Here is a 12936-nt window from a genome sequence, read left to right as displayed (position 1 = left end):
TCTTGAGTATTGAGCATATGATATAGATATAGGCCTATGCAGATTTGGCAATCCAGAGATGAATATTCATGGGCTGCAAAACAGCAAAAACATAAGATATCTTTGAGGTGGGAGGTTGATGAAGCTTCAGTGAATTATCGTGGTATAAAGATGATGTGACGATGCAAAATGCAAAACTCACACACAGTCTTACTAGCCAGTTTCACAGTAGGCCTAAAGATGTGTGTTTTAATTGGGTCAAACATTTCCATTTTCTGTAAGGGTGGCCACCCACTACATCTGAAGTTAAGAAACAATGAAGTGCTAATACCAAGACGTGTTTTGTAAAGCAGTGCTTCTTCCATGTGACACTATAATTTGTTCTATTTTCTACTCAAGAGGTACATGGTTGTATAAATCAGAAAGCCTTTTCAGAACTATTACATGCAGCAAATGAGAGCATTTGGAAATGATCCTAGGTCCTAGATGAGCTGTACTTTATGACTGTACCAAGTTTTAGAATTATTTGATAATCTCTTCAAAACCAGTTGCCATGGAGATTTAAATCCCCTTGTTGTATGCTCACAATAGGGAGTGAGTCGGGGCCTCAGATTGCATCGCTTGAGAGCCCTTTCTCAAATGTTTCATTTACTCAGCTCCGATTTCTATCACTTATTTCAAATGCATGGCTGCGCCCACCACTGCGTACTATTTTTGTCGTTGCTATTCCAAGCATATCTTTCTTTCTTTTCGTGCTGATATACATTAAGTCTATCAGGACCCGGCACCTAAAAAATGCCAAATAATTATATACTGCCTGAATGCCCATGGCAATGAGACGATTAACACATAAAGTGCCACATTGACCAATATAATAGGCCTTACTTCCTCCCCTTTGTTTACATTTAAAAGAAAAATAGAATAGAATGGAAATATCTGACCACCATTGTTGATCCTGTGATAAACTGAAAACAGTTCTCTAGAACCATTGCTCTAGAACATCCCAAAATATGAGGGAAAGGGAAGTACCAAACTATAAGGGCTTTGTGTGTTTAGAGGGTTTATTTTGTGTTTGGTTTTTTCCAAAACCATGATGCACTACATCACCCATTTATGATTTCTGGCTCACTACACAGGCTATGTGACATATAGTTCATTTTGAACTCCTTTTATAGAAGTAAACAAATAGAACAAGTTTAGAATATATATGGGGACACTGTGGCATAATGGTTGACTCAAATCCCATTCAGATTCTACACCCTTATGCAAGATTTTTTTTTGCCCACCCTGTCCCTCTGGACCCAGGTGTATAAATGGGTACCTGGCAATGCTAGGGTTATAATAATTAATGGCAGGGTCCTCTGATAGAGAGGTGGCAACACTAAAGAGGCTACTCTTGATAAAAGACCATATCATCATCATCATCATCATCATCATCATCATCACCATCATCACCATCATCACCACCACCATCATCATCATTATTACAGTATAATTTTCATTTACCAGATGACTAAAGAAAAGACATATCCTATTACTGTACATTCAATTTTCTTCATGTCTCCAAATTCTCTCTTCATCTCTGACTCATCTGATTTTACTCTGTGAAGTATTGGAAGGAGTAGGCAGAATTGAGATAACGAAGAAATTGTTGATACATGAAACTTGACTATCTGCAACTGCTCCTATGCACATCTTCATAAACCTCGCAGACAAATACCACCATCAGTGATATATTTGTCCACTGTTTTGAGTAGCATATGCCTTATCAACAACCCCAGACTTAGTTGAAGCCTTAAAGTGTAAGTCCCAACACCCCAGGAGAATCCTTCAAATTCTTAACAGGCAAAGTCCACTACCCACTCCCTCCCCCCAGCCCCCATGCATGCTCAACCTAAGGACAAATTCACCTCTCTTCTCCACAAAGTGCAAGTCTTCATCTATGGAGAAAGTAACATTCTTTTTTCTTTCTTTTTTTTACTCTGCCTCATGTCATTAAAGCATATTACAGTGGATTCAGATGACATTGGATGAAAATACTCTTATTTAGTTATGCATGGTATTTTCTCTTCTCTAGGAACACTGCTTCGACACAGGAAGCAAACACTCATCTAAATCCTTGTAAAACATCTCGACCTCCGTGTTTTCCCAAGATGCATTTCATGAACATCTCCTGATAATGCCATGATCAGCCTGAATATTAAACCCACCAGGGGGTGTTTCATAATGCTGTTCTTAAAGTTACGAACAACTGGTGATCAGTTCTTGCGCTGAACTTTTGAAATTCTGATAAGTATAGCACATCAGAAATGATCACCAGTCATTCTTAAGTCGTTGGTAACTTTAAGAACAGCTTTATGAAATACCCCTCCCCCCCCCCTCCCCCGATCATTTAGGACTTTTAATTAATCTCCTAACCAGCTGAAACATACAAACACCAAAATTCAAATGGCCGATGATCAGATCACAGGAGTTGTGGCATATATATGTATAAAGTGAACATGTGGACTTATTAGAAAAATGCACAATATGAGTCACAATTTGAAAAGATTAAATTATTTCATTTAAATACAACTGTAAAATGTGCCATCAGTTGGTTTTGTCTTTGTGCAATATCATTTCTATCTGGCATTTTATTCAATTTTTCCTCATCATAAGAAACTTTGACTAGATGAAAGAAAGCAAAGATCTGTAATCATGCCTGCAAAATAACTGCTTTGTGTGTGAGACTTCATTTGTACAGTTTGTGACATTTCATATCTTTGTGAGAAAATTAGGATAAATATTCATCTTCCATACTAAGATGTTTCAGGTGTGTACACATCTGGCATGGGAGAAAGATAGTCTCTTCCTACATGATATATCTATCTCTTTCAATCTGACACATTGTCTACAAAATTATAGAAAAAACATACTAACAAACAAGACATACATTGCATGTGTGAGAAAAATATGTACTGACATGTTTGCAAAGAAAGTCAAAATATAGAATCTAATGACTGTAAAGTATCAATAATTCTCATGTAAGATGATACTGTTACCATAAATTCATTTTGGTGTCAGTGTTTCCTAGCTTATGATTAAGGTTAATCTAACATTTTATCCAATAATCTGAGTAAGAGTTGAGCATTACAGTCTTTATGCACATATTTCAAGAACCTGTTTCTTCTTATATATTCTAAGGGTGCACTCTACTGTAGGAACCAACCAGTATTTACAAACATTGCTTTTAGTTGGTTCTGTTATTCATTTAGAACTAAGCCTGGTGTTCTTTACCTTTTCATGTATCATTTCATTTACCTTTGCAATCAATTTGTATGCTTTGAGCTTATTTTGTTGTGAAATATGAAAAATAATGATAAATGTTTATAGATGAAGCCATATTGGGATTGGTAAAAATAATGATATAAGCTGTATCTAAAAACAAATAAAAACTAGTATTTTAAGACCACCCCCTCCCCCCCCCCCCAAAAAAAAAGTCATTTAAGAAAATGATACCAAGCTTCATGTCACATAGGTCTTGGTGTCTTCTGTAGGTAACCTATTGAGCCATACGTGAGAAAGAGAAACCTTGAGTATTGTTTGCAGTCAGCCCATATATGAAATGCTTAAAATTCTTCCTCATCGTCGTTTTCGTTATGGATGGGGTCGCCCGATTTCCATACATCAGTAATCTATTGTGATTTGCTGCATTTTGTCTTGTGACTAGAGGCAACCTTGGGTATGTAGCCATTGTATCGAACATTTTGCCCTGTTGTTTGAAGGAGCTAGGGAGCTGCTGTTTTTGCAGTGCATAGCCTGTTTTGTGATGCAGGAAAAAAGATGTGTTTTCTCTCTAATGAATAGCAAATAACTGAAGCACCTCTTGCATAGACCAGAAGCATTGTCTTCTATATCTCACACCAAGGATGGTGAAAAGAATGTCCACTAAAGATTTTATGTGGTATTAGAAAAGATATGAAGCATGTCAATTCTTAAAGGGCTTGTATACTACTGCATACGCCATGTACTTCATGGGGGGTTTATTTCTGCAAATTTTGCAAGAAGGAACCTATTAGCAAATATATGAATACAAAAATATATCAACACTAAGCCCGAATGTGGCATTCATGGATACTTTTTCCTGTTCAGTACTGTGCTCCAAGATCATGAATTTACCACCACTCGCAAAATTTTTGGGAAGTCCCGATTCGTGAAAAGACTTACTAAATAGATGGTGTATACAATATATCATGCTAACTGCATGCTGTCCAGCAATCTGTGCCATATGAGCCAACCCCCATCATACCCAAAATCAGAGAAATTAAGGAGATATTTTATGTGTTGTGTCAAGACATCCACAGAAATATACATCCTGTATTTACCAACTATTAACTGAGGGGAAAAATGCCACTGACTGTTCTGTATCTCCACTACAGAGTAACAATCCCAGCCAACTCCTTGTGGTCAAGCAGCCGGTCAGTCGGGTCAAATCACTGCCAGACAACTTCCAGCTTTGTGCCGACAAGGGCGCACAAGATCCGAACAGCGGTGAGAGAGTAATTCAAATTTTTAATGCTTTTTTTCTCATTGTTTCTGTCATTCTTAACCATATTTCCTCGGTTGAGAATGAGAAGGGCGTTAAGTTGTCTTGAACATTATGGGTTGCCCTTCTCATTCTCACCCGGTGATTTTTTGTGTTCCTTTTGATTTCATCGCATCTGAAACTGACCTTTTAAACTCTTCACTCTGTCTCTTATCAAATTACTCAGATAGACACTTTTTTCTATCACTCGATTTGAAAGAAATCACTTTCCATGTGGACTTCTGTTAACCTTTGCCTCTAGGTTAAAAACTGTCAGAGTTTGAAGGTGCTGGATAGAATGAAATTGGACATGTCATTTTGACAGTCAGAAGTATAGAATTAATATTGCTCCTGTATTTCCTGCAGGAGTTCCAGATACACAGCCTAGCGAAGAGCAGGTGGATGGGGATCAAAGTCTACCGGTTCCACAGCTGTATCTGAAGGCCTCTGATGAGAAGTCCATAGCAGGTCAGCAAACCACCTCAGCAGAGAGTATGCTGTCATCTCCAGGAGCCAAAGGAGGCACCTCTAGTCCGGCCCTCAGCAGTTCCTCCCTCGGTGCTGGTCTCCTGGTGCCCAGCAGAGACAGCGAAAGGGAAGGAAGTCCCAATCCTCAACGCAAGTTTGCAGCCGCCCAGTTGAACCCCTCCGATAGGACCAATACCTGCGGTGCTGATGCCAGCACCGCTGGTCATGATGGCCAGTCTGCGGGTGTAGCCGCAGGAGGGGAAGAGGTACCGCTCCAGGAATGGCGCGTGCAACCGGTTGTGCAGGTTTCATCTACGTCGAGTGAAGATGACCTGCACAAAAATGGTGGTGTATTAAAGGTGCATCCAGACAGTCCCGTAAAGCGTGCTCAGAGGATGCGGAACTCGCCTGCTCATCAACCGTCTCCAAAGAAATTAAATCACGCTGGTTTGAAAAACAATAACGGTGACAGCAAAAGGCAGGCAGATTCACTCCTGAGTGTCGAATCCGGATGCTCCAGCGACAACGATTCCTTAGCAAGCTCGCCTCAGATCAGGCAACGAAACACAAACAGGAGAAACAGAGCATCATCGAACTCGTCCTCCGGTTCCCCAAGTCCGCAGCTGCAGCGAAATGCCGCTTGTCCTAGTAAGCAGGAGGGTGGACTGCGGGCACCTGCACAAACTCTGCCCAAGGGGCACAGCAATCCTTTGCTTTGGGAACCCAACGGGCAAACAAATGGTAGCCAGGGGGTGAGGAACGGTGCCCAGAATGGGAGCCCTGTCACACCCACCGTCCACGTAGAACCCTCAGACAATCAGGCCAGTCAGGATCAATGTGTATGACAGGCATCGTTCTAGTATCTTCTTGGCTACCTAGATGTCACGCATTATATTTCTTTTTTATAGATTTGTAAAATGTGCTTTTCACTTATCGTGTTCACCAATTCTGGTATGTGCTATGAGTGTGTGATTTCAACATAAGGCAAAAGAAACTAAAGAAATGGTTGTCTTACATCTGATTGTAATTATTTTGTTTGTTTTCACAGTTCCTTTTCAGAAAAAAAAAGTTGTTTTATTACAGTTACAGTATGTTTTTCTTTCCAATTTTTGATTCATGCAAAGGCAAGCAGTTATGGAAAGTTTGTATTTTTGCAACATGAGTTGATAATCTAGAATATTCATTCAGCAATGAACTTCACCAAAGTATTTTCCACTTTTCTGTTGAAATCATGTGGTAACTAAGTCAAGTGCTTCTAAGATATGAGTAAGTAGCTTGGATATTTCACCTGATGTGTGTGTTTCTGTGAGTCTGTATGTAGTTGTGTCTGTGTGTCTCAGCAGAATAGAGAGAGAGAGAGAGAAAGAGAGAGAGAGCTTGCATTATCCTTCATTCCTTGACTATGTAGATATTTCTATTAGACAACTTTTTCAATGAAAACAGCAAAAGACTCCATTTCTTCTGTTGTGTACAAAATCAAGGATGTATAAAAAGGAAAACTCGCTGTACGCATTTCACGTACAGAAATGGCAAGAATGAATATGACATGTACATATCGCTGTAACGAGGTGTCACTCTTTTTCACAAAACTCTACTTTCTGGAAGATGATAAGCTGAAGAGAAAGGGGTTCTTTTTGTAAACAGGGTGATATGCTATACTCACTGAATGTCAGGTTTGCCCAGTATTGCAGCCTTGCCTCACTCTACAATTTACATCAGAGAATCGCAAACTTTCTATTTTCCAGGAGAATCGGCCATTTTTTCCATCATCATGCAGAGATATATGTATTTTCAGAGAGCTTCGATGTAGCGTTTTCAAGAGTAAATCAGGAAAAGGAAAGATTTGTAGGTACATCAATCATGTAACTGACAATGATTCTCAAAGTGCCAATCATGTATTGTCTTTTCTGTCATTTACAGGTGAAATGACATTCTAAAACCAATGATATTTCTCATTTATAGACTTAGGTTTGACATAATTTTTGTAGGAAAAGCCAGCAATATTCCCAATTATTTGTTGCATATATTTTCCATTTCACTTTCTTAATTGTCTGGATTAGCAGACATGTAACCAATTTGCACAAATTTGCTTTGCAATCCATATACAAACAGTTAGCTGTTATCGTTTTGTTAAGTTAAAAAATGTGTATATGTACAAGACTGGTCAAAGTTTGATGTTGACAAGGGTCTGTTGTTTGAATCATAAATGCAATTCAAAATTTCAAAATTTATTGTCTGCCCGATGTGGTGTATCTTTTAATTCATTGAGAAATGAGAGGAAAAGCTATACTTGGGCCTTGAAAGCAAGTATGATGTTATTTTTCCTCGATTTAGTCATTCAGAATTAATGAGTTTCTCACTAGTTGTAGTTATAATCTCCCACAAGTTTTTTAACCAGAAATTTGCTATGTGGGGACAAGGCCAACAGTAAAAAGTGATACAATGCCTTATGTAATACGCATTATTGAAGGGAAGGCCATAAGATATTCCCTTTTGATGTACCTGTGTATTGTTCATCGTATTCACCACCTCCAGGAAGTCCCTGCTTCATTGGATTCTAGGAATGTTACGAACTCACAGTCACCTTCAATAAACTCATCAAGAAGATCAATGTGCTTCAAAAATTTGCCTTGTACACATTAACATTTTTTAGGTCATTAAGCATTATTTTGGTAGATCTACTGAAGACCCCTCACTGTATCTGTCAATATCTGTGATTATCTTATTTTCTACAAGATGAAGTTGTAGTGGCAAGTATGCAGGTTGTAAATTTAATGACATTCAGTCCTAATGTTACTCCCCATTTTTGTTTTACTGAAGTACAATGTAGACAATCATATGTAAGGCAGAAATGAAATTATACAAATACTGAAGTTTACAAACAGCAATAAAGATAAGTATGGCATATCTTCAGTTAGTGTGAATGGCTTTATGGTATATGTTGCAAACTTTAACTTATCGTGGGGACTTCTTAGGAATGTGTGCATTCTATAAAGCTTCCCAAGTAAGCTTCTGCATGCAGTTTGACGTGTCTCTGTGAGTCTGTGTGTTTGAATGATAGTATAAATTACAGAATGAGTTATCTGGTAATTTGTATAGAAAAGAAAAATGGTGGCCCGGTGCCACAGATTACTTTATTTATCTGATGTGCGAAAGAAAATGAAATGATAATAATCATTATAGTTTAAATGGATGGCATGTATCAATGATGTTTGAATATGTCAATATATTTTGAAACATACCTTTTACCTGTTGAACAGAATGTGTATATTCCTTGAATTTACCATGTAGGAGATAGAATCTAGTTGAATGATCAAGGTATACAGTTGACCTGTTGTGAGAAAAAAAAGAAGAATATCTTGCTCTTTTGATTTTGTGGTTTGTTGTACATCGTGTTACTCATTCTTCCTACATCTCTGCACACTTTATTCCATATAATCTAAATTGTTATCACAAAAGGTTTCAATTTGTGCCTAGCAATGAGCTATTAGCAGTTACATGTGTTAGTCAAACTAATTACGTGTGAGCTACATCCACCGCAATTTGATTTTGTAATTGCATTTCAAAAAGCAGGTTGTCTGATCTTGTGCATTTTCACTCTGTAATTTTGTTTTTTAATCACAAATGTGCTTTACTAAGCTTTCTATGTAATTTGTAGGTGCTTTTTATACCAATGTATGCATATTTTGTACTGCTTCTGATTGATAGAAACAGTCGTAATAAGTGACTTAAATGTTAACTTGTATAAGGGAAAGCATGCCCAAACAATGACGAAATGGATTAGGTCCGATTCCGTGTATTTTTGTACCTGAATCTAGAAGATCTACAAGGTGTGATGAAATCTAGTTTGAGAATGACATGGACAGCTAGACATATTATTGTAATATACATTTTCTCCATAGTAAAAAACTCTATGTGCAGCGGTTTTTACTCAGAATAGAACAATACATCAGGATGCTGTACAATTGCCAATTCTGGTATTTCGATGTTGTACATTACCCACACATTATGTGCACCATCTTCAGTCCTTGCAGCACATTCCTTGCCAGCGATCAGTGTAAATGCAGCTAGATTAAAATACATGGTTCTATTTTGCTCTATGGTGTGTAGAAGCATTGTGTATTAAAAAAAAAAAGCTAAATTGAAACTTAGAGGATCTCCTCATCGACTTGTTTCTTTGTTTTCAACTGTTATGGATGCCATGTATCAAATAGATGTTACATTTTCTTTAGTGATGCCCACTCCGGTGCATCGATCCCGACTGGGTAATGCCTCCAATGTGATTTGTATATGCATGGATTCATGTACAACACACATAGAAAGAGACAAACAGCAGTGGGAACCTTCAGTCCAGACTACATGAGACTACAGAAGGAAATTTTCCCCCTGACTAAAATCACAAATTTTGACATCTTTTCATGAAATTTACTTCAGGTCGTCATGGTAACAGATATCCTCTGTCTGCACAAAAGCATGCCTAAGTTCGACTTTCTTTCTGTGCTACAACAACTCGTGAAAGGGCTACACAACTCCAAATACATTGTACTAATAATTTGCCTAGTAATTGCCACAATAGCCATGATCACATGAAGTTTATTCAACACATTAACTGTGTACGTATCTTGTGTTGCCATATTTGAGTTTCTAGTAGGTCGGATTTTCCTCAGTGTTTTTCAACTCAGTGATAAGACTAAAAATTTGTGCATTAAAGATTAAAGTCTCAGTGCAATATTTGTAATGCTGTCAATTTGTATATTTCATAGGAAAAATGGTACAAAATGTCAAAGGTATATATATATGCTGCAAATTTACAATTAATTCAAGGGATAGTTGATTGTTTCCAAACTGCTATCTGAAACAAAAGGGATACAAGAGAACAGAGATTTCATTTTCGTGATGAGGTAAATCATGCCAAAATAAAAGATAAAAAACCCTAGGGGTTGGGGAAGTAAATGGGGAAAAATATGCATAATTAGACTTCAGTATGATTTTCCATGAAAGAATCTTGATGAATTTAGATCAACTTTAAAATCATAAAATAAAAGATTGTCAGAATTTTCCAAATATTATTTTTGGCTCTATTCTGTATGAACTGTTCTTATTCTGTTTTGATAGAGCCTCGATGATTTCTGCAGCAATTCTTGTCACAAGTAGATCTGGCCACTCCTGAAGGTCTTTGGGTTGATAGATTTTAGAGAACTTCAGATTTGAGAGCTGTGTCGACACTGAGCCTTAACTTGACCAAATGTTAAAATCAGCTTTTCTGTAAGCACAATTTGAAGTGTTGTTTTGGTAGTCTAACACGTACAAATAGAGAAGTGAAGTTTGCCGGCCCCAAAGTGTAAAACGCTCTGAGGGAGGGAACACCTCGTAGACAGATGTAGAGCATTAATCGATGTGATATCAAACTCCATGACACATTTTGTGCACAGTGCCCTGAAGGAGAGATATATACACCCTCGCCTATCATAAAGCAGCACCCAAGTTAGCTGTACGAAGCATACATCTATGCAGGCATAAATGTTTCTCGCACAGTAGAACATACGAATGTCAAGTTGAGTGACTGAAAAAAAAAAAGATGGCATGCATTCTTTATTACACACTGGACAATGATATATTCTGTCCGTCATCTGATTTCTGTCATGTCAGATTTTCAATGCACACATTCACAACTCATTACACAGTGTAATAATTATCATGCACTCTTTATTATGTGGGTACTTCACTAGAAGAATGTGAATATTTTCTCAGATTCCCTGCTGTCTTTTGTGTTAAAATTAAGAGATGCTGATCTCAGTCAGTACTTTTAGGTGTTCTGTTTTGTTTTTGTGTAAATCTTGTTTTTTGTTACATAGGCCCTATGCATACTTGCAGATTCATATGGATTACATGAGTGCAGAGTTATCATTTAACATTCATCCGTGCAGTAAAAAAGATTTGATGTCCATGTATTCATCTAACACTCTTCTCATTTCTCAGCACTGTACCAATATGATATACTTCTTTCCAAGGAGATATGAATTGGAAAATTACCAGGTTTTCCTACAAGATTGAACTTGCCAATATGGAATAAGTAAATAACAACAAGGTAGATGTCTTTTTGGTTCTCCCAGGGGCTTTAATCGTTTTCCTTTTAGTGATCCCATCCGATCATCATGTTTTTATGGAATATTGTACATTGTTTTTGCCAGAAGCTTTGTTTCCGCCATAGAAGGAATGGGAATGAAATAATGTTTTCTGAATATTCCCTATCACCAGCCAGCTCGATTACATGGACAATAGCCATCAGTGGCCAGTCCCCAAGTACTTTTTCTGTCTGGTCAATTGGGAGTAACAATTGCTTTTGGTCTGCAATTCATTGTCATATTTGGCGCTATGGCCTTTTTTGCTTTCTTGATACACGTACTCCTATACTCTGTATCAATGGGGGGATGTGTTGTTGGGTTAAAGCTCAATTTTTGTGACTTTGTGCCCATGAATGTGCTTTTCCACTTTGCTTTGCATTTATTTTTGTCTCTTTTCTCAGAAGAATATCAAAAGATCTGTCTTTTCTGTTCTCACATCTTTGTAAAGGATTTATAATTGACCGTGCTCCAGTCATAATTGAAGGAGTTCTAATTCCCTCCATGTTATAGGCTCTTATCAATTGTGCTATGTGCAGCCTTCAAGGAAAACGTGCTGTAACGGAGCTGAATGCATACCTCTCTCTACCGCAAATCACAGTACAGGAGTCACATGTAAATTTCACAGATTTGTCTCTTTTATAGAAAAAAAAAGTGTGAAAATGTACTAGCAGTGTTTCCTATGACAGGGGAAAAAGAATAAGATATCTTTAATGTATAATAGGGATAATTTGCGGTTCTAATATTGTAGAATCTGATAGTCTATTTTCATCTCTTTGTACCACAGTTAACTGGATACCAATCTGGTGTCATGCAGTCCACATTTTCACAAACATGCTGTGTTTATGGGTAGGCTTCAGTTGGAACGAATCATGGGAAAGGATGTACAATAATGTCAGTTGTATGAAAATTCATTTTAATGCCTGGATTGTAGAAAATCTAATATATTGTGTAAATGTTTCTGTAAATTTGTTGTACAAGGAGAACATAAAAAAGACTTGAAAAATAAAATGACAACAGTGAAAGCTTTTTGTAATGAAAAGTCACATGAAAAATTTGTCTGGTGTTACATCATTTGCGTCGTTGGTATTAAGCAGTACATGATGTGCTATGACATGTGTGAAGATGTCTTCGAGAACTCAAGAACACAACAGGGCAAGTGCATACAAATCGGATTATACTTATGAACCACACTCTCATTGAGCCACTCGTAAAGAAAGAAAAAACTCAAAAACATAATTAAAAGTTAAACACGCATATTATGCTTTTAAAAAAATTTCAAACTGTAAAAGTACTCAGCATGAGTTGAAAATTCATTTTCTGGAATGCAGAGTACATTTAATATTACTCTGTGAGGCATTGTGCCAGAACATGTTTTTAGGCCTACAGCTAGTTACCTCAATTAGAGGACCACACGTTACAAGTATGACAATTAGACTTTCCGCATATCACTGTTTGTGAGAAGAAAAAAAAAAGGAATTAGATGTACTTTGACGTGAAATTTCACGACCTTTTGTCACAGCCAGTTAAGGGAAAAAAAAGGAAGAAAAGTTTGTTTCCATACTCCAAGCAATAACTGAAGATGCTATTTATTATGAATATAATTGATTAATGATACGAGAGTAAATTCTGGTGGAGCCATTTATAGGTTCACTTATGGTGCTAAAAGCCCATATTCAAATTCTAAATTCAGAATTATATGATGTATTGTCAAATGAATGAAAATTTAGACCACACTCCTTCCTAAAAAAGAGTTTGTTGTCATGAAAATCTGTATCAGTACATTTCAATTCATTTATTGGT

At 37.2% G+C, this 12936-nt stretch overlaps 1 protein-coding gene across 3 annotated transcripts in view; it reads left to right on the top strand.

Annotated features, from left to right (window-relative positions):
• The window catches only part of LOC139741072 (uncharacterized), a 39732-nt gene extending 33726 nt beyond the window's left edge, over positions 1 to 6006 (top strand). For 2 of the 3 annotated variants that reach the window (XM_071651661.1, XM_071651659.1), the window contains 2 exons: positions 4398 to 4509; positions 4910 to 6006. In XM_071651661.1, coding sequence (XP_071507762.1) covers positions 4398 to 4509; positions 4910 to 5856 — 1059 coding nt within the window. In that variant the 3' untranslated portion in view covers positions 5857 to 6006. The remainder of the gene's footprint in view (positions 1 to 4397; positions 4510 to 4909) is intronic. The other variant, XM_071651660.1, reaches the window with a different exon arrangement.
• The last annotated feature ends 6930 nt before the right edge of the window (positions 6007 to 12936 follow it).

This window comes from Diadema antillarum, unplaced genomic scaffold (genome assembly GCF_040938485.1).
Source record: "Diadema antillarum isolate AM-2024a unplaced genomic scaffold, OU_Dant_1.0 seq00000900_RagTag, whole genome shotgun sequence".
NCBI classification, from domain to species: Eukaryota; Metazoa; Echinodermata; class Echinoidea; order Diadematoida; family Diadematidae; genus Diadema; species Diadema antillarum.
Note: the sequence above shows the minus strand (reverse complement) of the source record. Positions and strands in the feature narration are given on the sequence as shown.